This window comes from Grammomys surdaster, unplaced genomic scaffold (genome assembly GCF_004785775.1).
Source record: "Grammomys surdaster isolate TR1022 unplaced genomic scaffold, NIH_TR_1.0 125863, whole genome shotgun sequence".
NCBI classification, from domain to species: Eukaryota; Metazoa; Chordata; class Mammalia; order Rodentia; family Muridae; genus Grammomys; species Grammomys surdaster.
Window position 1 is genome coordinate 752,805 of NW_021620689.1, and position 27,129 is coordinate 779,933.

A 27,129-nucleotide genomic window follows, 5' to 3' on the forward strand; every position below is an offset into this window, starting at 1 on the left:
TCTCTCTCTCTCTCTCTCTCTCTCTCTCTCTCTCTCTCTCTCTCTCTCTCTCTCCCCTTTCTTCCTTTCCCTTCCCTCTTTCCCTCCTTCATACCTTCCCTCCCTCCCTCCCTCCTTCCTTCCCCCCTTTCCTTCCTCAGCCTTGTCCTTCTTGATCAGGATGTAGCCCCAGCTGTTCCTTCATTGGCCATCATGGTCTCTGACTCTCTGAAGCCATAAGCTGCCTTGGTCAGGGTGCCTTACCACAGCAACGGAAAAGTAAGACACGAATGCGCACAGCCAACTCCTTATAGAATCACTAAACTCATGCTTGACCTTTAGATTTTACCCTCGGTGGACTCTTTCCTGTTCCTCAGACAGGAAGAATTTGACCCATAGCCAGTGCAGATGCCTTCACATCTGAGAACTCCAGCTCAGCATAGCCAGATAACATTCCCTTTACAGGGATGCTCAGAGATACAGGAATCCTCCTGGACTTGCTTAGACAGATAAAGCAAAGATCTCCAATAAATTGGGTTTTCTAACTTTTTTCTCTCACCACAGCCTTTATATAAAGTATAGAATCTGCAAGGAACAGATACCAATGAAAAGCCACAAGGTCCCCAGAAAAACAAAAGGGAAGAGTTGATGTAGGCCAGGGAGGAAGGAGTCACGTGAAACCATTCCTTTTGTGCTGTGATTGGGTTAAAGCTTACAGAGAGCGGAGTCATTTCTCTAGGGTCTTTGAGCTCATTCAGGATCCAGGAGAATAGCTTAGCCTCAAATAAATTGGTTTGAAAAGCGAAAAAACCCCAAGGCGATTGTTACTGACTTCAGCAAAGCAAAAAGAAATAATGAAACTTTTCCCCAGGGACATGCAACAGCTATGCATCTCCACGGCTGCTGCATCAGACCTAAGCTATGTCCACCTGCTGAGAACCGAGGACGGTGAGGTCTGTCCCAGTGTGCACAGCACGGCACACATGAGACCCCAGAGAAGAAATGGAAATTTCAAGGCTGGGCCCTGCACCTTGTCCTCATTCACTCTCCATGAGAGTGAGGAGACAGACACCTTTCCCCTTGTGCTGCCTTTGGTACCAGGCACTTGGATTTCCCCATCTTTTTAAAACACAAAAATGAGGAAATTCGGGGCTGGAGAGATGGCTCAGAGGTTAAGAGCACTGACTGCTCTTCCAGAGGTCCTGAGTTCAATTCCCAGCAACCACATGGTGGCTCACAACCATCTGTAATGGGGTCTGATGCCCTCTTCTGGTGTATCTGAAGACAGCTACAGTGTATTCATATAAATAAATAAACCTTTAAAAAAAAATGAGGAAATTCAACTTGGTAACAGAAAACAAATTTATTTATAGTTTGCCTACACCAGGGAGAAAAAGTCTACATGCCTTTGTCTCCTCTGCAATATCACAATTTTATAGAAGAGAAGAAACAAAGGCCGTCATGGTCACATGCTAATTTAGCTGTAAATGAGGAAAGTGGCCAGAACTGTATGAAATCTCCTATAAGGCAAGTTCCTCCTTCCGCTGATGCCAGGGCCGTACAGTCTTTCTCCTCTGCACAGATCAGGGCTTTGGGAAATCTGAGTACTCTGGAGTCCACTGTCAGTGTCAACAGTCTGACAGCTGAAGGGAGGCACACAGGCGTTTCCAGCTAGACTCTCTCTTCCTCTGCCAGGACCAGGTTTCCACCTTGGCATTCGTTTTTGGCACACAAATGAGCTTTGCCTTCTTCCCATGAGGCAGAATGGAGTGGGGGTCAGATTTGGTCACGAAGGGGATGAAGACAGGAGGGGACATCTGAAGGGCTGGTAACTTGGCAATCACCAGACAGATGACAAAGTCAGTGTCTGCTGATTATGTTTGAACACTTAGGTGAAAATAAGTGCCAGTGATCCAATTATACACATGAAGAGCCCTCAAGATCCACACTTCACACCTGAAATTCTGCCAGGCGTCAAAGGATGGGCCAAAAATTGCTCAAGAGAAGTGTCAAAAGATGGTTGTGAAATACAATAAAGGCAGCACGGCAAGTCAGTTGGGCTGCTCTGAACTGAGGCTGATGAAATAATTGTCTTGATGAAAGCAATCCAGGTTCTATCAATTACCCCTGCTCCAAAGCCACTTGTTTATGGAATCTCACACGATGGAGCCAGGGCTACACGGAGAAGCCAGGGAATGTCCTGCACGGTTACAGTGGTTTGAATCGCTACCGTGTTCTAAGACTTAGGCTTAGGACTCTACATGAATTACCTCATTTAAGGTCCAAAGCGACTTTGAATCATCCTCATTCCCACATTCCACTGAAGAGGGAGATTTAATCTGAGAGAGTTTAAAATCCAAGCTGCTAATGATGGAGCTGAAGTTAGAAAGGGCTCTGTCTCATTTTATTATTATTATTATTATTATTATTTTTTATTTTATTATTTTTTTAAAGCATTATTTATCTGAGACAGAGTATGTAACTCTGGCTAATCCGAAACTCACTATGTAGATGAGATTGGTTTTGAACCCTCAGACTTCTGCCTGCCTCTGCCTCCCTAGTTTTAGGGTTAAACGTATGTACCAGGGGCTGGGGAGTTGCTTCAGAGGGTAAGAGCACTGGCTGTTCTTGCAGAGGATGAGGGTTTGGTTCTCATGATTTACATGGTGGCTCACAGCCAACTGTTACTCTAGTTCCTGAGGACCAAATTCCCGCTTTTGACCTCTGTGGGCACCAGGCATGAATATGGTACACATACATTCATGCAGGAAAAACACTCATACTCATAAAAATAAATCTATAAAGTGCACCACCACAGCCAGCCTAATTATTAACTATTTAGTCTCTCTCTCTCTCTCTCTCTCTCTCTCTCTGGGTCTGTGTGGGTCTGTGTGTGTCTCTGTGTGTCTTTATACAGAGATCAGAGGACAACTTGCAGGATCAGTTCTCTCCCACCACGAGGGTCCCAGAGATCAAACCAGGTTGCCAGGTTTGGTAGCAAGTGCCTTTACCCTCAATACATCACTGACTTGTTTTTCTTCAGGGATAGCATCGCACTATGCAGCCATGATTGGCCTGGAACTATGTAGACCAGGCTGGCTTCAAACCCACAGAGATCTATCTGCCTCTGCCTCCTAAGCTGTAAGATAAAGGTGTGTGCTACCACACCCATATGTGTGTGTGTGTGTGTGTATATATATATATGTGTGTGTGTGTATATATATATATATATATGTGTGTGTGTGTGTGTATGTACATATGTATATAAACATGATACACAAATATGAATTCAGAATATTGTAATCCATTCACATAGCATACTTAGATCCATTTATCAAAATTTGCTAAATAGATACTTTACCCTATTCGTCTCTGCTTATCCTGTTCCAAATTCTTCTTCATTCCCTATCCTGGTGTTATTTGTTTTAAATTGACTTTGTAACTGTTTTTGTTTTCTATAATATCACATCCTAAGTATATGTAATTACAATCAGGAAAGTATTTACAAAGTTGAAAACATTATCTTCTATAATAATGTCAAATTTATGTAATTATACTAAAACTTTCTTTCAATAATAAAAGAAAACAAACTTTAAATTCAAAATCAGAGATATCGAAATGCATTCAGGGGGCCTTTCATATTTTAAATATACATACATTTTATGCACAAAAATGGTTAGCATATATTAATTCTGACAATAATGAATTTTGTTATGACATTTTCACACACGTACATAATGCACCATGATCATATTTGGCCTCATTATGCTTTATGTATAATAAATATACATAGCTGGCATATCTTGTGTGATAAGAGAATTTAAAATACTGAGGTTGGCCATGACGGGTGTAAACCATTCCCAGGCACTAGGACATACAGTGACTAAGAGAAGCCGAGGTCTTGTTCTGAGCAAGCCTCAGCCTTTCCAGGTTTGCAGCTGGACTGGGTGAGGGGGAAATCAGACTTAACATAAGGCAACAGTGCATGCATGGTCCCATGCCTTCTGCCCACACTGCTGGCAGCCATGCAGCCACATGCTTCCATCCTCCTCAGTTGCTCAACAGGTAACTCTGTGTTAAGGGGAACAGCTCAGGAGGGCCACTCAGACCACAGCAAACTCTTCCGTTATATCACAGTATGAGACATGTCTTAGGACCGCCACAACACTGAGGAGTGGAGCTTCTGCCCCAGCTGTCCCTGAGAGCTTGGAACACAACACCATCAAAAAGGATGGTTGGGCCAGGGTGGGAGTTCAGGGGTGGGGAAAACCCATCAGACGCAGTGTGGACCCTTTGTCAGAGCCTGCTAAGTGTTCATCTTACACAATGTGTTTATTCCTTTGGAGAAAAGCATTCCAAAGTAAACTCAATGTCTCAGCTAAAGAACCTCACACCTATTTCTTTCCTAGCAACACTTAAAGGGGTCCTGTTTAAAAACCCACTGACAACCAACCGAGTGAACCTGTGAACGCAGACTGAATGCATGCAGCCCAGAAATGGCGTACCTCGTTTTCTGTCCACCTCTGTCCATTCATCTATATGAAGCATACAAAAAGAAAACACCAGTTCATGAAGCAAGAACGTTAGTTGCATGGAGGCTTTACAAATACTACATCCAGTTAACTGTCCTATTGAATTTTTGCTTTTATATTTGAATTAAATGGTTTATGTGTGTGCTCCACCTTCAACTGGAAGCTTAAAAAAATAAGAGTTATAAAAACTGATAAATGACTAATGAAAAAAAAATTAGGCCGGGCAGTGGTGGCTCACGCCTTTAATCCCAGCACTTGGGAGGCAGAGGCAGGCGGATTTCTGAGTCGAGGCCAGCCTGGTCTACAGAGTGAGTTCCAGGACAGCCAGGGCTATACAGAGACACCCTGTCTCGAAAAACCAAAAAAAAAAAAAAAAAAAAAATTAGCAAAGAAGCTTGGGAGAACTAGCTACCTGCAGCTCCTCTTAAAAGGCTCTAGAAATTATGTTCTCCCACACGTTAAGAGCATACAATACACCAGGTGTGGTGGCACATATCTTTAATCCCAGTACTTGGGAGGAAAAGGTAGACAGGTCTCTGTGAGTTCTAGGCCAGCCTAGTATATGTGCAGGCTTTTAACATTGGCTTACCAATGAAGAAAAATTCCAAGAACAGAGAGAAAAAGGAGTTTCCTTTTGTACAGTCTGACATCCCTGCCCCCCCCCGCCACTCCCACCTTTAGTAGGCAAGTGTTGTACCACTCTCCCCTAAGCCCTGAAGATCAACTTTTTCTCTTTCTCCTCTCTTTGGTAGGAAAAGTTCAGTGTACAGCCTCCCTCCACTTCCTCTCTCCTAGCCTTCCAATAAAGAGTTCTACACATACCTGCATGTAGAAAACATCTCACAACTAATGGCAATTTGGGAAACACTTGGCTCGCTATTGTTCCAAAATGATCTCTGAAGTACATATACCGAAATTATGCATGCCTTCACAGCACACTGGCATAGCGTCAACATACAACACAAACAGCTCTTTCAAGGCCAGTGGGTACCACTGCAAGGCCAAAGTCCCCTGGAACTAACTCTCTCTCTCTCTCTCTCTCTCACACACACACACACACACACACACACACACACACACACGACTCACAGGGATATCTGGGCCTTGGTGCACAGGACTGTAATTCTAGCCTCAGGAGGCTCAGGCAGAATTAACTTTAAGATCTAACTGGGCCTAACAGAGTGAATTCAAGGCAACCTACTGAGATGCTAGCTCTAAATCTGGTCGGAAGGGGAGGTAGCTCAATGGCAGAGCTCTTGCCTAAGTGTGTATGAGGCTTTAACTCCAGTCCCCAGTACTGGGGGGTGGGGGTGGGGGAGGTAGCGTGGTCAAGTCATATACTTTTGGAGAGGGAGTAAATGGAGAAGCAGGTCCTGTCTGGCCTTCCTAAAGCAGTTGTTTTTTAGGCCCTGTATCAACATCTGCAGTTTCTTTGTGGTATTAGCATCACAGGCTTGCTGTTATTTAGAGATGGGGAGTTTTCATCCTCTTAAAGGTGTGTGTCTGACCCTCCTTGGTCTGCTGTGGGTAAAACAGAACTGGAAAACAGCAGGAAGAGCAGCGTCACTCCAGTTGGCAATGGCACTCAGCACCAGCAGAGGGCTCTAGTGAGCTGCTAGTTCCTCTCCTTTCCTCTTTAAAATGCCAGACTAGATATCCCCAGCCCTGACTTATTCTCCAGATGACTTGTTTGTGACAATCCAGCTTGTTATATTTTGCATGGGACGTAGGCCCACGGGTTGTGGCACTGGCTGTTAAATTTGAACCAGAACAGAACTCCACTGCTATTTAGTCTTTCAGCATTACACATTTTAGGAAAACAAAATGAAACAAAAACAAGCAAGCAAACAAAACAAAAAGAAAAAAGGAAGGCCGGGCGGTGGTGGTGCACGCCTTTAATCCCAGCACTTGGGAGGCAGAGGCAGGCGGATATCTGAGTTCGAGAGTTCGAGGCTAGCCTGGTCTACAGAGTGAGTTCCAGGACAGCCAGGGCTACACAGAGAAACCCTGTCTTGAAAAAAAACAAAAAACAAAAACAAAAAAACCCCAAAAAAAGAAAAAAAAAAAAAAGAAAAAAGGAAAAGCCACTTCACGGTCATGTGCTCACATGTCTCAGGCTCCTCTCCAGTAAGGAGGAAGGTAAACAAGGTGAACAGGGTTTTCTGAGGATAGAAGTGAGGTAAAGGCGGCTTCTATTGTCCACCCTATTGCTTAAAACATGGGGCGATGTTAGTATTCAGTCCTCGAAAGCTGCCCCATTAAGAGCACACTTCCTTTCTGTTCAGCACTAAACTCTGGTGCATTGTGGGAGAAACGGCCAATGTCTGTGCTGGCCTTCTGGGAACAGGCCTCCAGGAGACCAATTAGGTGTGTAAGATAATGAAAACAGCTCCAAGAAATACCATTTCCTTCAGAGCATCCATGGGGACTAATTTACCAGGTCTAGTTTTTCTAGGCCTGTGTACAGGCATCTATCACAATGGTACAGGCTCGAGCTCCTGCAGCAACACCAACTTTTAACACCAGAATAGACAAGCACTTAACTTCTAAATTTTATGCCGTCTTGCTTTTTTTCTCTTCTGCAAGGCTACTGGCTAGCTATTTCATTTCTTTCAGAAACGAGGTGGATATACACATGTGCACGTACATGAATGTGCCTGCGCATTTCAAAGCCTTCCCTTTCCTATCAACCAAATCCCACAAAATTCCCATACAGTCCCGTCAGATGAGGCAGCGCAGGGCAGCAGCACTTAAGGACTTGCAGGTTAGGAGTGGGAACTCTGGGGTCTCAAGGCCTGGAGTGTCAAGTCACTCACTCCTCCCACCAGCTCTGCAGCCTTGGGCAAAGCAGCTTTTGGTTTTTCTTGTAAAACTGGATGGCGGTATTATTTATATGGGAAAAAAGCCGTGGGTGTCATGGTTGGTTTTTTTCCTTTGTTGTTGTTGCTGTTGTTGTTTTATTTTTGTTTGTGTTTTTCATGACAGGGTTTCTCTGTGTAGCCCTGGCTGTCCTGGAACTCACTCTATAGACCAGGCTGGCTTCAAACTCACAGAGATCCACCTGCCTCTGCCTCTTGAGTGCTGGGATAAAACACATGTGCCATCACTGCCCAGTCATCAAGGTGTTTAAATGAAGTATTGATACAACTGAAAAACTGTTTGAATAGTCATGAGTGTTGGCTCATGCCTACAACCACAGCACAGAGGCTGAGGCAAGGGGTTGTTGCAGACTCCAGGTTAATCCGCGCTACTCAGTGAGTTTAGAACAGTTATAATGTGAGCCTTATTTCAACAAAGCAAAACAGTATTGTATTGCTGTCATTATGGAGATGGGTCTTGAGTTTTAGAATCAGTTATGGATTGGACTCATCAATACCCCACTTCCAGGGACTGTACAGACGGATTTGATCCGGTTCTCCTCAGAATCTCACATAGTGTGACATCTGCCAAAATCTGTGGAATGAGTGACAGGATGTAAATGAATCACTAAAGATGGCTGAGACTCCATAAAAAAAGTCTAGGTAAACCAGAAAAAAATTTTTTTTTTCTGATATAGTAGCTCACAACTGTGATACCAACTCTGAGGTGGTGGGAACAGGGGGATCAGAGTTCAAGGCCAGCCTTTGCTACATGAGAACCTATCTCAGAAAAAAACCAAAATAGTGGCCCTTCATGTAAGAAAGAAAATATGTATATATTGTACTTTTGAGTCAGGGTCTCATTATGTGGTGCTGGCTGGCCTGGAACTTACTAGATAGACCAGGCTGGCCCAGAACTTACAAAGTAGACCAGGCTGACCTGGAACTTCCAGGGGTCCTCTTGCCTCAGCCCCCGAGTGGGTGGTTTAACAACTACAGCTCTTGGTTTTTACAGTTTTATTTTTACTTATGTGTATGTGTTTGGTTATATGCATGTTCTTGGAGGCCAGAGGACGGTGTTGGATTCCCTGGAATTGGATTGCAGGTGGTTGTAAGCTTCCCAGAGGATGCTGGCAATGGAAAGCTGACCCTCTGAAAGTGCTTTAAGTGCTCCTAACTGCAGTGACGGCTTCTCCAGCCTGGGGCTACAGTTCTTAAAGACGGAGCCTGACCCCTTGTATTCCCAGCCTTTCGCAGTCTTCCTCTTGAAAGGCAACGCCAACTACTAATAGTGTGAGCACAAAATGCACAGTACAGCTTCGCTTTCAGGTGTGTACTATTATCACCATTTTACAGAGAAACAGGCTTACAGAGGTTGGTCGTCACACTTCAAGATCCTGCAGCTAGCTAAATGTGGGATCTAGACCTGTCTGCCTTCAAAGGCCACATTAGTAACGTGCGTTGCTAATTTACATTGTCTTCCAAGATGCAGACTACCTAGAGAAATCAAGCCTGTCCCTCCACTGGGGCCATTAGCCTGAGTGAAATCACATCTCACAGGCAGCAAGAAACAAAGAAGCCTCCTGAGGAAGGAACACGACGGCACACAGTGACACTGGCAAGTCGTTCAGCAAACCTTTACTGAGCACTGATTTATTCTGACCTGGGTGTTGAGTGCTAGAGGCTGAAGTACAAACACGTGTAAGACACACAAGTGGGGGGAGACAGGCACACACACAAGTGAGTATCAACTGGCAGCCATGTAGTGAGGTATTGAGAAGCACAGGGAGCCGGCTGTGAGGACAGGGGCAGGCCCTGAAGCACCAGGACTCTTCAGTCAGTGGTACAGGAGGTCAGGGAAAGGATGGAGTCATGAAGGACACAGGTTAAAGATCTGCATACACTTTTGTGTGATTAGGACTCAAAGTGTCCTAATCAGAGGGCCCCAACATGTCCTGCCTAGGACTTGGTCTCCGTTTAGACAGGAGTGGAAGGTTGACTGCAGTTTTAAGGAGAGACGGTACCAGACGCATTTGCATTTTGTAAAGCCCTCTGGCAGCAATGCTCGAAATGAATGGAAGGGACTGGTCCGGGGAGTTCTCTTGTCTGTCTCTGCATGAACTTACACAAAATCAGATACAGTATCTGAATGTGCGTGTTTAACATCAGTGGAGGGTACATAAACGGCTGGGAGCAAATCGAGTTTTCATTAGTGTTCAATTATCCTCTGCCTAGAAAGACAGTAGTTCATACTTAAGCCCAGCAAATTTGGTGAAAAAGTTGTTTGCTGAGAAGAAAACCTGGCAGTGTGTTCTGGGTGGTCGTTTCTCTCTGCATTACACATGGCATGACTTTGCATTTTACAAGCTTCCCAATAGTATTTTCACAACTGCAATCCCTCCCAACACTTGCAAAATCAAGAAGTATGTTTTCGCTCTTATCTATATTATTTTAGGACCCTACATTTCTAGAAATGGCTTCTGACATGAGCATGACTAGGCTTCAGCTTACGTAGGAGGGCAGAGACATGGGCGAATCCGCATCTGTTTCATGGGGGTTAACGGATGGTTATACCTGCCAAAAGTACATCGCCAGCTGTAACTACTTGTGGAAACAGACACATTTCCAGAGACCGGGAAATCGAGGACTCAAGCACTTTAAGTATGTCCAATGTATTAGGTTTCTCTGTGGGGAAATGCTCTTTTGGAGAGTTAATTTTACTCCCGAGGGGCTCCAACTGCATGGGCTCTGCATCTTTTGGGAAAGATATCCGGCTGTCACAGAGAAGTGCGCAGAGGCGTTGGTTTGGCTATTGAGATGCGGGGAAGGGGCCAGGTGCCTAAAGGTATGAGGAAGGAGGTTGGGGGTGGTGGGGGTGGTGCTAGACCGCGGCTCTGGATGGGAACATTTAGTGCGGTGATGAGGGGAGAGATCAAGGCTGCGGGGGCATCTTACCTTTGCGGGCCTTGTCTCCAGGAATGTTCTGGGCCCTCAGTCGCTGGTCTAGGACGTAAAGCATCTCCCCGCCCAAGTTCAAAAAGAGCAGTGGGAGAGTCCGAACTGACATGATGCCGGAAACCCGCAGGGCAGGTGAATGAAGAGCCCCAGGGTTTGAGGTATAGCGGCCTGGAGGCCTGTCCGCGTCCATAGCCCGGTTGCTGGGGCAACGCAGGACCAGAAAGACGAACCAATCAGATGGTGGATTGATAGGAGGTGGCCCGAAGACCGGCGCTTATTGGGTTAGGCGAAAAAGACCGCTCCAGGGGATTGGTCCGTATGGAGGTGCGCGAGGATGGCCTCCGGGGAGCGCTGGTTTTGAGTTTTCCAGTTTAGCTTCCGTGTCGCTGGGAGCCTTCCAGCCAGGCCCAGCCTTTGCACCGGAAACTAGGAAGGTCAGCCCTAGCGTCTTCAGATTCCCTCGCTTAGAGCCTCAGTCTGCCATCGCCTGCTGTGCTGCCCCTGGCAGATTTGTGAGCCACCTCCCAGAGACGCGCAGAACCACCATTGAGGTCACAGAAGGCGCCACGAAGGCACTCTGAGTTATTATATATTAGTCCCTCATCTCGATTAGTTATATTATTTATCTCCTTTCTAAACCCTCCTGGTAGCAATGTCACACGGATTTACTACTACTAAATGAGGCAACCCAGTCGGGCCCCGCACGTTTCTTATCCGCCTATGGCTAGACCTTTTCAGAAGGTTTTTGTAGATATCAGTGTTTCTGCTAAGCACTTCTCTCTCCAGACACAGCAATCTTGAGACTTGAGCTTTGGAACCACATCCACCTCCCTTAATAATCAGCCACCTCCTTCTTTTCCTTGTAGGCTCCTCACATTCCTGAACTCCCTTCTCTGTATTCCTCTCTCAGTGATGTTTCTCTGCATCACTGCTCTGATGCTGTTGGACTAAGTTTCAAAAGGCACCATTTGCAAAACACAGCACATTCCTTTAGTGCCTGCCTTCCTGCTTGTGGCATCCTCCACGTCACACCCACACGTTTTTCTTTCCTCCTCTTAAGAGCCAAACTTTTAAAAATTGTTTAGTACAACCTGAGCCTTTTTGCTTTTTGTTTTGAAACAGGGTTTCTCTGTGTAGTCCTGGAATCCTGGAACTCCCTCTGTAAACTAGGCTGGCCTCAAACTCAAGAGATCCACCTGCTGCTGGCTCTGGGACTGCTGGGATCTCAGCACAACTTGAGTTTTTTAACACCTCAACCTCACCTGTAATAAACTATCTTTATCTTCTGGTGGACCTTATGCATTTTGTTACCTGTCTAGCTCCCAAAAGTATCTCAAGTTTTGGCAAAACAGACTCCCTTTCAGATTTTTCCCTCTGGGTAGTGTCAGACTGTATATATGGACTTGAGAATCAACAGAGCTAGGAGTAAAGTGTGGTGGCATGTGCCTTTGATCCCAGCACTTTGTAAGCAGAGTCCAGCCTGGTCTACATAGCAATTCTAGGACTGTCAGGACTGGGATCCTGTCTTTAAAAACAACAAAACTCCAAAACCACAGAGAGCTAGGTTTGAACACTAATCAGCTTTCAAATTTGGACAAGTTGTCTAGGTTTTCTGAGCCTGTTTTCAATAGAAGACAATTAGGCTGGGCAGTGGTGGCAAAAGCCTTTAATCTCAGCACTTGGAAGGCAGAGGCAGGTTGATCTTTAAATTCAAGGCCAGTCTGGTCTAAAGAGTTCCAGAACAGTCAGAACTACCACAAACACTATTTAGAACTCCCTTTACCCTCCACTCCCCTCAAAAAGAGAAAGACAGCCAGCTTGAGGAATAAAGGATTTAAGTATCAGGCAATATTAAAGTGCCCAAGGCAGCATTTAAAACAGTGCCTTTCCTAAGGGCCTTATCTGCTGCTGTGGCTTTTTCTCCTTACTCCCACCTCAGAACAGGTGTCCACTCTAGGTCCATTTTATTAAGCCTACCTCAGTGTTCCTGGGGGTGATAACCAAACAGTTGAACTTCATGTTTGATTCTTTCTACCCACTCACCTCCTCCATCTCAGGGATGCCCTCAGAAATAATTTTCCCATCCTGACATGGCCCATTCTTCTTTTTACATTTCTTTCCTCGGCAATTAAACTTTTTTTTTTTTTTTTTTGGTTTTTCGAGACAGGGTTTCTCTGTGTAGCCCTGGCTGTCCTCGAACTTGGAAATCCGCCTGCCTCTGCCTCCCAAGTGCTGGGATTAAAGACGTGCACCACCACCACCCGGCTGGCAATTAAACTTTTGAAGAAAGGGTTTCATATAGTCTAGACTGGCCCCAAACTAGCCATGCAACCAAAGATAGCCTTAAAATGATATTCTTGTCTCTCCTAAGTGCTGGAACTAGTCATTCAAACACCAAAGCCCAGTGTCCATAGGCAATACACACCCAGGGCCTCAGTTAACTCAACAGCTCCCAAACTGCTCTGGTTCAGGCCTCACCCTTCATCTTTCAATTGCTCTTCTGTAACACTTTAACATACCTTTCTCTTTGTGGGGTTTCCTTTCTCAGCCTTAGGTCCAGAGTTCATTCTTCAGTATGATGGACTGATTTTTTTGTTTTTCAAGATAGGGTCTCTCTGTGTAACCTTGGCTGTCCTGGAATTCACTCTGTAGACCAGGCTGGAGTCAAACTAAAGAGATCTTGCCTGTCTCTGCCTCCTGAGTGCTGGGATTAAAGGTGTGCACCACCACTGGCTGGCAAACTGAATGTTTTATGTTTTAAAACCTGAGTCCCATTCATAGACTGAAGCCCTAACTCCAAAGTTATAGTATTTGAGTTCCACTGTCCTGAATGGTATGCCTTTAGACGTCTTTCCCTTTTAATTTGCAGTTTCTTCTGCGTAAATGCTGTTTCTCTTGGCCAGTGAACACCTCCTCATCCTTTAGGGTCATCAAGTAGACAGCTACTACGGCTGCCAGCATTACCACTCTGAAACATACCATGTATTTGTTTTATCCTCTGGGGTGAAGGCAGGGACTCTGCATCTGAGATCCTAGAGCCAAATTAAAAATAAACTCCTATTCCTCAGGTTAAAAAGAAGGCCATCTTCCATCATTCTTCAACGGAACAGACTTTATTAGTTTTCTTTGGTCTTCTCTGATAGGGCATTTGAAGGGTTCTCTGGCATCGTCTCATTTTTTTGTTTTTTGGCAGCAGCTGCAGCAGTTTTTAAGGCCATTTTTTGCTTCTTCAGTTTTTGCACCTCCTGGTAAACCTGGTGGTTGAAAGGGGGTAGGAAAAGACTGTAATTTTATGCAAAACCTCGGATTTGGAGCAGGTCTATGGTAACTATCTCAGTGGAGACCTCATTCTTTCTACATGTGTTGGTGACCTGAGCCATTTGTAGGCCTTGGTCAGAAACAGACCACTTCCCTCTTCTACTCTTTGCAGTCCAGGGAGGTTGACCAAAGCAACCAAGCGTATGAATTCATACCCGAATGCACAAAGCCTTCTTGGCCAGGAATCGACGGTGAACCTTTTGGAAATGCAGAGGGGGTAAGGTGTATTCCACCCCCAGCTCCTTGCATGTCTTTTCGAAGACATCATAGTTGGTCTGACGGAGCATTTTGAGCAACTTTTTCCTCTTGTCGATGCTCATCAGCAGATGACGTTTGTGGGCTTTGTCCTACAGAAGAAGCTATATTACTATTATTTGTTGTTTTGAGACAAGGACTCACTTTGTAACCCAGGCTGGCCTCCTGTCTCAGCTTCCTGCTTGCTGCTGACAGGCTTAACCCATCATACTTACTCTTAATTTCAGTATTTTGAAATTATTAACATTGCTTCCAATTAATGATATATGGTCATTTCATCATTTCATTGAAATGTCCCTACAATCTTATGCAAACATTACTGGAGTTCTGCAGGAGGTATTGTCATTGTTCATAGTTTACTGATAGGAAAATAAAGGTTTAGAGAATGTATTCACCTGCCATAGGTCTTTAGACTGTTGACCCTGAGGGTAAGCCTTGAATCTGCATCTACTGACTGCTGTGACTCCAAATCTCAGTCTCCCCTGTACCATGTATCCACTCAGCTTCTCCAGCACTTAGGAGACTGTCAGCTTGAGTAGGAAGAAAAAGAACCCCATCCTCTGTTCCAGGTCCTGCTCCGTGAGGGGCTCTGCAATGGAGCTGGGATTCTACATCTCAAATGAGCAAAACTAATTTCCAGAGAGCATGTTCAACCTGCTCCTGGGAGCATTCAAGGCTAGCTCAGTCTGTGTTCACAACTGCATACTTATAAAAAAAAACAAATAACAAACAAACAAACAACAAAAACCCCACAAGTAGTTGGGTCTGATAGCACATGCCCTATAATTTAGCTTCCAGGCAGCTGAAGCGAAAGGATGGAGAGTTCAGAATCAGCCTATGTGGCTCAGGGACCAAAACACCAGCAATTTCCTATGTCTAGCAGCTCCATGCTGCTCAGCTGAGCAATGACACAGTGGTTGAGGAATATGGGCCCCTTGGCAAGACTGCTTTATTTCATGCATCAGGCATCATGCCTTAGCAATGTTCCTTGAGAAATAATGTCACTCCATGGAGAGATTGCTTCTCTGAAAGATTAGAGAGAAACAGTTCTAAAGGTTACAAGAGACAGCGCTAAGGTCCCAGAGATGTGTTGTGTCCCACACTGACTGCTAGTATTAATTCTTGTAATCCTTGTAATCCTGTGGCAGGATTCCCACTCTACAGATGTTGAGAACATGGGCTCAGACCAACAGGCTTCCCAAAGTCACCATGACTTTAAGTTGAAGTGACAGAGCTATTCTCTATGTATTTAAAAACTATTTACTAACCACCCACTATGTGTCAGGCAGTGACCATGCTCTACAGTTTACTAAGCACCCACTATGTGTCAGGCATCAAGCACGCTCTACAGTTTGTTTTCTTGACCACTGATAATGCCCCAGCAGAGTCTTTAAGGCTCCCTTTGTCCCTCTAGAGGCAGAAGGGGAGTGTTTTCCTACTAAGGTTGAGGGATTGTGGGTGTGACTTCTCTGGTATCACAGTCACTAGCTTCTTAGGATCAAGAGCCCTTTACTGCCCAGCCCTATCCTTGCTACTGCGGTTTAAATTTGAATGAAGCCGGGGGTTTACCTTTCGATGTTTTTGCATGTGTTCTTCAAAATTGTGGATCTTGACAGTCAAGGCAACAACTGAAATCACAAACCACAGAAGATGAGAGCAGGGCATAGAGGAAGCGAGGGCCCAGGCCCACCTCGTGTTTTAAGAACCAAAGGAGTAACAATCAGCGATGCTTTTGTACAGGTCTAAATCCTAAAGCACTCTGAATTGCAGGACTTCAGAAAACTGGATCATCTTTCTACTAGAAAAGCAAGCTCAAAAAAAGGAAATACTTCATTCCAAAAAGGTCATTATCTATCACAGCAGACAGCACTGTGTGTGTATGCGGAGGGAGGTCGGAGGAGAAGGTGGTCTCATTATGAGGCTCAGTTTGACCTCAAACTTGCTATGTAGCCCAGACTTGTGATCAGCTTGCCTTTCTTCCTTTACCTAGAATAATGCATGTGTACCACTGGGTCTGGCTCATAAACAGCACTCTAAATGGCAAAATTGTAGTCCTATTTTTTGACCTTTCGATGTAATGTTTTTACCTACAAAGCTCATGCCTGAGAACCATGCACTTCAGTTACAAAAATAATGGGAGACACAGGCAGGTAGATCTTTGTGTGGTGTTGACATAGCAAGTTTTCAGGCCAGCTGAGGCTACACAGTGAGACAGTGTCTAAAACAGTGGTTCTCAACCCTGTGGATTGAAACCCTTTTGGAGGTCGCATATTATATTTACATTATAATTCATAACAGTAACAAAATTACACCTATGAAGTAGCAATGAAATAACGTTATGGTTAGGAGTCACTAGAATATGAAGAACTGTATTAAAAAGTTGTAGTATCAGGAAGGTTGAGAACCACTGGGCTAAAAGGCAACAAATACCCCAAAACAACAACAAAACCAAAAGAACCCCTCAAATGTTTTAACTAAGCTTATGATTTTGTGTTGAACTGGGCTGCATTTGTAGCTACCCTGGGGCACATGCAGCCTGCAGGCCTCAGGCTGAACACACTTGCAAGAGCATTAAATTCAGGAACTCTAGTATGCCATCATGGTTAATACTCATTGTTGTACTAGAGGTCCCAGCCAGCCATTGACCCAGGGGTGGCTCAGTGGGTACAAGTACTGTGGCACAAATGTGACACCTAAGTTCAATCCCTGGAATCCACGGTGGAAGGACAGACAGACAGACAGAAGGAAGGCAGGCGTGCCAGACATCTAAAATTGTCCTGTGTGGTACACGTGCACACGCACTCACACATCACATCCTTCCACACACAGTAACAAAAAAAGCCCACTCTCAAAATTTTACTCTTTTCTTTTTTTGTGCTTCCATTATTAAGATTTCAGAATTAAAACGTCTCACTTTTACAACTGGAGAGATGGCACAGGGTTAAGATGCTCTTCAGGAGGACCCAAGTTCCATTCCCAGCATATGGTGGCTCACAACTGTGTGTAACTCCAGTTCACCGGATCTGAGGCTATTTTCCGCCTTCTGCTGGCACTAGGCATAGTGCACAGACATACACGCAGGCAAAACACCCATGCACATTAACAAAGTTTTAAAGAGGGACTGAGGCTCAAAGACAGAGGAGGTAATACCAGCTGTAATGCAGGCCGATGGCAGCAGGAAAGAAACCCTGCAGACACTGCATAGGCCACCAAGCCACCCCCTGCTACTCCCTGGTTCAATGCAAGAGGCAGGCTGTCGCTCACATCTAAAGAGGGCTACTGCCAACTCCAGCTGGAAACCAAAGCAGGACCCTGGAAATGTCCCACGCTTGTGGGCATGACAGCACTCCACAGATGGGAGTCATACTGCTGGTAGCCTAATTTTTGTTTCCAAGGTGTGTACATACTCTCTAGCTTCTCAGTCTCCACACAAAGTAGGGGACTTCAGCCATGTCCCCAGCTGGCTCCATCTTTAGACTCTGCTCTGGAAGCAGAGACTCCAGAGAAGACAGATGACCTGTTTGCCTTCACACAGAGCAATAGGCAGGACTCAGCTGTTGACTCTAGCATCACTGGACTTGGGATCTAGAATCCCAGCATGCCTCTCCCCTTCCCAAGCCACATCAAGAGCCTAGGCTGGGGTACCAGCTAGCAGATTCCTATGCACTCCCACTATCAAGGGCCCCTGGACCAACTTCGAGCCTCCAAGGTTCTGGAATCCTCAGGGTTTTCCGCAATCTTGTTCATCAATTGTTCTTGTTTGATTTTTAACTTCTCTTTCTGTTGGAGACAGAAATTGGGTTAATCCGAGTGGGGGAAATCCTGTAAAGACTAACCTTCCTGACTAGGAGGCTACACTTACAGCATCTAGGCCCAGGAAAATTGGGGCCAGAGTTTACTGTATTCACTATAGCCTTAGCCAACCACACAACTATCCATAGCCTCATGAGCTCAAGGCTAGAGCTAAAGTTAAGAAAACTAGTTTGTTAGCTGAATGTCCTGAAGATGTGCTTACTTATTCATATACACATCCGTGGTGGGCTGAATGAGAATGGTCCCGATACGTTCTTATATTTGAATGCTTGATCATCAAGGAGTGACACTATTTGAGAGGGTTAGAAGGCGTGGCCTTGTTAGAGGAAGTGTATCACTATGGTGGGCTTTAAACTTTTAAAAGCCCAAGCCAGTCCCACTGTCTCCCTCTGCCTGTGGATCACAATGAAGTTCTCAGCTACTGCTCCAGTGTCTGCCTGCATGCTGCCATGCCTGCACCATGATGATACTGGACTGAACTTCTGAAATTGGAAGTAAGCCTCCAATTAAATGCTTTCTTTCATAAGAGTTGCCTTGGTCATGGTGCCTCTTCACAGAAAAAAAAAAGACTAAGACATCATCTTTACTGCTCACCAACTGTTTATCTGATGTCAGAGGCACAATGGAGGAACAAAACTCTCATGGAATGACTGTGGGATAAATGTTCTGACTGGGGAAGCCTGGGATGGAGGGATGGAGGGATAGAGGGATGGAGGGATAGAAGGATGGAGGGATGGAGAGATGGAGGAGGGAGTTCCCAGGGAGAAGACTTAGGGTGGTATAGGTACTCACTCACCCTGTTGGCCATTTCCAAAGACAAGATTCTTTTCACAACATCATCAACCCTGCAAAAAACCAGAGGAATGAGATGAGTATGGGAAGGGGAAGAAATGGTTTTTTTTCTATGAAGAGTTTATGCTGGGCGGTGGTGGCGCACGCCTTTAATCCCAGCACTTGGGAGGCAGAGGCAGGCAGATTTCTGAGTTCGAGGCCAGCCTGGTCTACCGAGTAAGTTCCAGGACAGCCAGGGCTACACAGAGAAACCCTGTTTCGAAAAAAACAAAAAAATAAAAATGAGAGTTTATGTGTTTGTATGTGTATAGATTATATTCATGGGCACACAGGTGCCTGTGGAGGCCAGAAGAGGGTTATGACCCCTGGAGCTCTGGGTTATAGGTGATTTTGAGCTGTCTGGTACAGGAGTAAAACTTGTGTCCTCTGGATGAGCAGCAACACTAACTACTGAGCCATCTAGCTTGTCCATGTTGTTTTCACAGTAGTTTAAAAAGAAGAATGGCAGACTGAGACTTTATCTTGAAGGGCTGCTGCTGCTGCTGCTGCAGAGAGGCTCAGTAGTTAAGAGCATTGTTCTTGCAGAGGACCCAAGTTTCCAGGTCCCACAAGTGGCTTATAACCATCCATAACTCCAGTTCCAGGGGACCCAGTGACCTCTTCAGACCACGGTAAACACCAGGCACTCATGTGGTACACAAACATACACAGGACTAAAGCATACACATAAATAAATCTAAAAAAAAAATTAAACAAACAAAAGCCAGAAAATGAAGAAAGGGGATGGTCAGATGTATAAAGGTGCTCTCTGGGTAAATCTGCCCATAGGAACCATAGAGCTGTAAAGGAGAACTGAAGTTACGAAGTAGCCCTCTGATTTCCACATGTGGGCTCTGTGGGCACGGCCCTACAGTGCACACACACACTAATAAATACAAATTAAAGAAAAGGCAGGGGCTGGAAAAAATCGCTCAGTGGTTAAGAACACTTGTTCTTGTAGAGGACCAGAGTTTGGTTCCCAGCACCCACATTGTTGGCTTACAACCTCCTGTGATTCCAGCTCCAGGGACTCCAATGCCTTATTCTGCCCCTCTGTGGGCACTCACACCTATGGGTACATATACACATGCTGATACACACATGCACATAAATAAAAATAAATTGTTAACATTTAAAGTGCAAGAACAAATGACAGTTACTTCCATAAGAAATGCAGCTCTGGTCCGTTGGGCTATTGACAACTGGGGCTATTGGCTTGAATGTTCTGGTCTTGTCTCAGGGAAGGCAAAGGAAGGATTGCCGCCTCAGACAGACACAGCCAGACTGAATAGTAAGGAAGGCTGGAGCCAGCCCAGCTCCCACTGTACAGAGGTTAAGCAGAAAGACTCTGGGTTTGGTGTCTCAGCTCTGGATTCTAGGGCTAGCTCTGTCTCTTAGTTGTATAACACAGAGCACTTATACAAATAGGACACAATTTCTTCTCTTGGAGGGCTTTTGTGAAGTCAAGAGAAGAAAGACTTCTACCAAGAACAGCAGAGCACGTTAGTTCTTTGGCATCCACTGGTATGAGGTCTTCACTCAGAGTACCAGGAACAAAAGGGGAGCTGAGGTATATGAGCACCGCTGCCCCAGCTGCCCACCTGAGCCCATCATACCTAGGGCCCTCACCCATGCTCAGCACATCCAGGGCTCCACATAATCAGCTAAGCACAACAGGCCAAGTCTTTAAGTAGGTCCCCCATCCCCCCACTCACTTCTCCATGTTGGGGATGATGTTCTTGTATTCTTTGATGAATGCAGAAGAGGGTGGTTCATTGTCTTGCTTCAGTTGGACTGTCAGATACAGTGATGGGAAACACTCAGTGTCAACTCCCATTCTCCCAGGCTCCACTCTTCGTACTAACTCCCCAAATCTGTGGGAAGTACCTAGGGTCTCAACTAGGCAATGGACACATCAAAGCTCAGATTCTCTCCTGCAAACCTTGTGGGTACCTGCTTCTATACTGCATGTCCAAACAAGGGACCTTTCCCAAGACTGTGCCTGTAATACACACTCACTTGGCTCTACAGTCATTAGATTCCTCAGGAGGATAGGTTCTCCTGTGGACAGGAGTGAGCTTGGCTTCACTACTCAATTCCCCAGCCTGGTCCATAGTCTAGTCTAGAAGAAGCACTTAACAAAGCTTGCTTGCAGGTTGACCACATGAATGAAATTAAGGGTTAGAGGAAGTGCAGCTAACTTTAAGGGAATGTCAGTATCCAGTACAGATCACCAAAAGCTTAGCTTTTGTGTGTGCATTCCTACTGTGACACTTGGAAGTGAGGTTGAAACCTGGAGTCCAAACCAGTCTAGTGCAACCAAGATGATCTATCCTCTCAAGCTAGACTCTGTTCTGCCACTATGCAAAGTCCGCTGGTAGCAATAAAGACTATTATATCACAGTTTATTGTGCACAGGGTTAAGGGTCCTTTTCATACCCTGCCATGATTGAATCCTAATAACTGTGTTCCAATAGATCCTTTGACACTCATTTCTGCGCTGGTTCACAAAAAAAAAAAAAAAAAGCCACTTGCCTCAAATAATATTTGTTAGAAGGCCCAAAGGCATACTTACTTAGAATGAGAAACTACACCCTTCATCTCAGAATAGCAGACAAAAAATGTTACATTCCTAGAACGTAATGCTTCCTAGTGTTGTCAGCCAAGCACTTACTCACTGGGTCCAGCCAAGCTGGACTGGGTTGGATCCCAGGGTTAGACCTCACTTGCAACAGACGGATTAGGAACGCACACACCAAAGCTGGGCCTTTGGTGATCTGCATTGTCAAATGGATGAGTGCTTTCACTGGAAAGCTCTTACTCCTATCTTCTCTTGCGCCCCATAAACAAACGCTCTATATAACGTGGATGCAAGGTTTTTTTTTTTTTGGTCTTTGCACACCACCTCTGTTCCTTTGTCCACCCCAAGTTTTTCAGGCGGTGTCTCTTTTACCTCAAGTCTCAACCCAAGTCCTCGTACCTGGTGTCTGGACGGCGTATGCACGCGCGGCATGCAAGAGACCTATGCAGAACAGAAATAGCTGAGACTCGTTTCCTTACCTCCCCCCGCATGACCCTTCTACCACGGACTGCGTGCACCTGCACCTAACTAACGCCTTATTTCCCTATCTCCCGTTTCATCACTCCTTTCCTAGCCATCACCCTTTCTTTTTCATCCTGTCACTGCCTTTCTCCTGTCCCCGGGTGCCTGGTATCCACCATCTTCGCCCAGCCCCACGGGGCCCAGCTCCGCGGCTCACTAGGAGGCTGCAGGCCGCAGCGTGCGGAGGGGAGACTGGCGCTGCTTCTGCTCCTCAGCGCAGGGACTGGGGCCTGTGTCACTGCCTGGGCACGAACGGTGTTCAGCGCGCGCCACGCGGCCCTTAGCATGGTGACTCCTGTCTCGGCAGGCCCGCACCGCCACTATCGGCTCCGCGGTAGCTCCGGGTTACACGGGCGCAGCCATGACGGTTCAGGCTCGACCAATCGAGGTGAGAGCTCGACAAGAGCAGCCGAGGGCTGAGCGAATGGATTGGCTCCAGCGTGTCGAGGAGCTGGAGTGAAGCCCAGGGATTTGGCCTGGTGGGCGGCCTGTCTCTATGCTTACAGGCCTGGAGCACAGTGTGAACTCTAAAATGTCACCTATTGACCTTGCATCTGGCCTTAATCACTTCCTAAATTCCTTATGTTCTTGACCTGGTGTGGTTCCAACCTGTTGATCAAGACACATGGGGGCTGGGAGGTTGTCGAATGACCCTTTCATAGGGGTGGCATATCAGATATCTTGCATATCAGATATTTACATTACAATTCATAATAGTAGCAAAATTGCAGTTATGAACTAGCAACGAATATAATTTTGTTAGAGGTTGCCACAAAATGAAGAACAGTATTAAGGTGTCTCTGCATTAGGAAGGTTGAGAACCACTGCCTTAGGTCCTAGTTGTTTTAGGGCTTCTGTGGGATTGGCCATACTCTCTCCAGAGGCTAATATTCTTTCTTGGCCTTCCTCCAGGGTCCAGGGCCCTGTAAGAACCCGCAGGTTCCAGTCTTCTTTTCTTGGCTTCGTATCCCAGTGACTAAGGATGGAGATTTTGGAAGGGTGCTGAGCTGTGTACTATGAGACCCTGTGGGCAAAGTCTACCTTTCTGGGCCTCAGTGTACTCAAAACATCAAATGAGAATGGTAGTAGAATCTTTTACATTGTTCAGACTACAGACCAAGGCAGCTGTATACAAAACACCTTTAAATAGTCAGTATCCAGTATTCAGCTGTGATAAAAGCGAAATGAGGGATGCAAGGGCAAATATAAAGGAAAAGTAGGGGGTAAGGAAAACGGCCAAGAAAAGAACGCACCGTCCGTCCCAAGCCTGAGACCAGGGCCAGAGGAAAGTAGACCCAGAGATAGGCAAGGCTTTTGTGCAAAGGTCTCCAATAGCACAGGGAATAATCCTGACAAATGTGGCTACATGAAGTTAAAATGATGTTGGGCAACTGGAGATGGAGTTTGGGGCAGGGGAGATGATTCAGTTGGTAAAGTGCCTGCTGTGTAAGCATGAACATCCAAGATCAGATCCCAGCAGCCACGCAAAAGTCAGGCACAGCGCGTACAGTTCCAGTGCAGGGCTTCATGGAAGTTGGTTGAGTAGGTGATCCCTGGAGCTCATTGGCCCCCTTGGATAGTTGAATCCCGGCGCTCCAGGTTCATTGAGAGACCTTGCTTACAAAGTGGGGTGAGGGCTGGAGAGATCAATGCTTGCTGCTCTTGCAGAGGACCTGGGTTTGGTTCCTAGCAGCCACATGACGGCTGACAACCTTCTGTAATTCTCCTTCTAGGGGCCTGAGGCTCTGTTCTCACCTCTGAGGGCACCAGGTATGCTCAGGGTGCGTATACATACATATAGTCAAAACACACATGTAAAATAAGCAAATATTAAAAAAAAAAAAAGAAAGAAAGAAAGAAAAAGTAAGGTGAATGGGCATGGTGGCATGTGTTTTTAGTCCCAGCACTTAGGGAGCAGAGGCAGGTGGTCCTCTGTGAGTTTGAGGCCAGCCTGGTCTACATAGCAAGTTTCAGGACAGCCAGAACTAGTGAAATCCTGTCTCCAAAACAAAGCAAACTGACAACCATGGAAAGGAGAGTTCAACCTTTGGTCTCTGCATGTGTGTGGGACAATGAAAATGGGAGAAAATTTGACCACTTCAGCAATTAAATTCTCAATACCAAAGCATCTGTCAATAAATAGACAAATGAATTGGTCAGATAGTTCTCAAAAGAAGAAATAAGAATTGTTAGTAGATATTTGAAAAAATACCTATCATGCCTGGCCACACTGGAAATGCAAATGAAGTGCATTAGAATGACAGCTCACCCCAGGAGAAATGGCTGTTACCAAGACCATGAGTGACAACAAAGGGTGAGGGTGTGGAGAAAAGGAAGAGTCTTTATTTTTGTTTGTTTGATAGCCCTGGTTATCCTGTAACTCACTCTGTAGACCAGGCTGGCTCGAACTCAGACATCTACCTCCCTTTGCCTCCCTTTGCTGGGATCAAAGGTATGCGCCAGTAGTGCGTAGCTGAAAAAGTTCTTATACTTTGCTACTGGGAATGTGTGTGTGTAATCACCACAAAAATCAAAGGGAAAAAGTTCAAAATCAATCAACCAAATACACATACATACACCCCAAAACAAAAACAAAACCCTCAAAATATGGCTGAGTAGGAGATTCGGTGAATAGGGGGGCTTGCAGAAAACCAGAGTTCAGTTCTCAGCATCCACGTAGTGGCTCACAACCCCTGTAAGTTTCAGGGAACCAGATGTCCTCTTCTGTCCTCTGTGGACTCTGTGTACATGTAGTACATAGACATATATGCAAGCAAGTACTTATACACACAAAATAAAAATATTAAGTTCTTCAAAAAAAAAAAAAAGTAAAGCTTGTCTGTAACTAACCTCTTTAGAGATAGCCTGCTATGAACCTTACATTCTGGCTTAATGCTTATGAAGTTCTCTCACTCTTTCCTCCTTGGGGAAATGGTTTCTAGGTCAGCAAGTCATTTATTTTTCTACTTATGGTGAGGACCAAACCCTGAGATTCATACATATTAGGCAAATGTTCTACCACTGAGCTGCATCCTCAGACCTGATTTATTGTTTAACTTATGCTTCCTCAGTAAGGTTTTATTTTATAGGTATGAGTGTTTTGCCTGCATACACATCTGTACCTCACCTGTATGTCTGTTGTCACAGACGCTGGAAGAAGGCACTGGATTTCCTAAAGATGGAATTATATATAGTTGTGAGCCACCATGTAGGAGCTGAGAGTAAACCCTGGGGCCTGCCAATGCTCTTAACTGCTGAGCCATCTCTCCAGTCACCCTACTGCTCACTCATATTCTCTCATTCTCTCATATTCTCTCTGTCTCTCTCTGTCTCTCTGTCTCTGTCTCTGTCTCTCTCTCTCTCTCTCTTACACACACACACACACACACACACAAAAAAAGAGACAGACACAGACAGATACACAGGGAGAGAGACAGAAGCAGATCTTGACTTGCTGTGTATCACAGCTTGGCCTCAGATGGATTCTTCCTGTATCAGCCTCTCACATGCTGGAATTGCAGCAGCAACAGGGCTCCTCTCTTCCCAGGTCCCCCAGCACCCCAATTCCTTCCAAGTAAGTCTTGCCTGTTTTTTGATTTTCAGTTTCAAGTCTCCACTGCCAGTCTGGCAGCTGTCTATGGGGGAGTGAGTTGTCCTTTTTGAATCTTAGATGCTAGGCAAGAGCAGACAGAAGGAAGGAAGGAAGGAAGGAAGGAGGGGAGGGAGGGAGGGAGGGAGGGAGGGAGGGAGGAGATGAATGATTCTGAGAAATATCTTCTTGACTGCTGGGCCCTGAAAATAAAAGCCACTGCCCAGTGGTGGTGGTGCATGCCTTTATTCTCAGCATTCAAAAGCAGAGGCAAGTGGATCTCTGAGTTGGAGGCCAGCCTGGTCTAGAGTGAGTTCCAGGACAGGTAGGGCTGTTACATAGAGAAACCCTGTCTTGAAAAACAAGCAAACAAAAACAAACAAACAAACAAACAAACAAACAAAGGTAAAAGATACTTGGCTATGCTCAAGAGATTCCTTTCTGGGACTAGTGAGAAGCCTCCATGGGAAAGGTGCTTGCCACTAAGCCTTGAGTTCAGTTCCCAAGATCCACATGCTGGAGGCCAGAGTTAATTCCTACAAGGTGTCTTCTGACCTCTGCCTGTGAGTCCCCACTCCCAACAAAACAAGTAAATGTAATAAAAAAAAAAACTTTATTATTTATTTAGCTTTTGCTTAATTTTTGACACAGGATCTCCTCATGTAGCCCAGGCTGGCCTGTAACTTGCAATCTTCCTGCATCTTCCTCCCAAATGTTGGGATGTACCATCATGTCCAGCCAGAATTTCTGAAAATGCCAGCCCCAAATCAAAACTTACAATCAGTTTAAAAGACTGAAATTATATGAAAGACAAAAAGGCGACTGATGGGCTGTAAGTGGTATCTATCTAGACCTTAAGAGTTTGAGAGTGACCTGGGGGTGTAGCTTGTGGAAGTTAGAGTGAAGGAGAGGTGCTAGGGGCCAGAGATGGAGACACATTGGGCCTTTCTGTTTCTCTCAGGGCCAGTAGATTTCAGTGGAGGGCTTTTCTCTGAATAGGCCAGGGCCTTCAAGATGCAAGGACCCCCGAAGTCCTAGAAACCCCCTTGTTCTTCAACTCCATGGACCTGGAGCCCCTGAAAGAGGGGGAAATCAAATGGAGCCCCAAAGACACAGTCATCTTCCTGGCTTGGAGGTTGAGGCACAAAGGTTTCTGGAGGTCTTGACTGGAACCAGATGTTTTCATAAGATTTAGGGCTGGGTGTGGGGCCCCCCAAGAGGGGCTGAGTGGAGTCACAGCGAAGGTACCGTACTACTCCTGGGCTGGTGGGGCTCCCAAGCACCTGACCATAGAGGACCTGGTCACTAGTGCCAGAAGGAGGTTGGAACTGGTTGGAAATTTCTCTTGGGTCTCCTTGGAGCACGTAGGCCTGAACCATGGCTGGAAGGCTAGCGGTCTCAGAGCTTTCACTGGAATCCCAATGGGTCGGTTTCTTCTCTTCCTCCAGTTCAGTGATTTTGGTGATTGACGGCACGCTGGAGTCCCAGAAGCTGGGCAACTGGAAGGTTTCCTGAATACAGGGATACAAAATGTGGCATGGTTTATCTCCAAGGTCCACTCCACACATCGTTCCTTCCTGAGATGAGGCAGTTATGGGATCTCCCTATGTGGCAGAGCACAAAAGGCTATGCTTGCCTGGCAGCTGTCTGTTCCTGACATGTACCTGACACACCCCCACTCCACCCCTCTGCCACCCATGCATCCATTGCATAGTGAGGTGACCAGTCTTTGAGAGTCAAACTCAAGCCTACATCTCTCCAAAGCAGAGAGAGGGAGAGAGGGAGAGAGGGAGAGAAGGAGAGGGGGAAAGGGGGAGAGGGGGAGAGGGGGAGGGGAAGAGAGAGGGGGAGGGGGAGGGGGAGGGGGAGAGAGAGAGAGAGAGAGAGAGAGAG

General features: G+C 45.8%; 3 protein-coding genes across 4 annotated transcripts in view; all 3 read right to left on the reverse strand.

Moving 5' to 3' along the window:
• The window catches only part of Oscp1 (organic solute carrier partner 1), a 27,405-nt gene extending 16,926 nt beyond the window's left edge, over positions 1 to 10,479 (reverse strand). The window contains exon 1 of the mRNA XM_028790153.1: positions 10,325 to 10,479. Within this exon, the coding sequence (XP_028645986.1) occupies positions 10,325 to 10,436 (112 nt within the window). The 5' untranslated portion in view covers positions 10,437 to 10,479. The remainder of the gene's footprint in view (positions 1 to 10,324) is intronic.
• A 2,939-nt stretch (positions 10,480 to 13,418) lies between these two features.
• Positions 13,419 to 22,073, reverse strand: Mrps15 (mitochondrial ribosomal protein S15). The gene is made up of 8 exons (XM_028790116.1): positions 21,805 to 22,073; positions 21,525 to 21,566; positions 20,260 to 20,338; positions 18,510 to 18,558; positions 17,596 to 17,680; positions 15,470 to 15,528; positions 13,801 to 13,992; positions 13,419 to 13,581 (listed from the first exon to the last, which is right to left on the reverse strand). Exons 1-8 carry the CDS (start codon positions 21,932 to 21,934, stop codon positions 13,444 to 13,446), a joined length of 774 nt encoding a protein of 257 aa, XP_028645949.1. The 5' UTR covers positions 21,935 to 22,073; the 3' UTR covers positions 13,419 to 13,443.
• Positions 22,074 to 25,831: 3,758 nt separating this feature from the next.
• The window catches only part of Csf3r (colony stimulating factor 3 receptor), a 19,542-nt gene continuing 18,244 nt past the window's right edge, over positions 25,832 to 27,129 (reverse strand). For both annotated transcript variants that reach the window (XM_028790176.1, XM_028790175.1), the window contains one exon: positions 25,832 to 26,747. In XM_028790176.1, the coding sequence (XP_028646009.1) occupies positions 26,271 to 26,747 (477 nt within the window). In that variant the 3' untranslated portion in view covers positions 25,832 to 26,270. The remainder of the gene's footprint in view (positions 26,748 to 27,129) is intronic.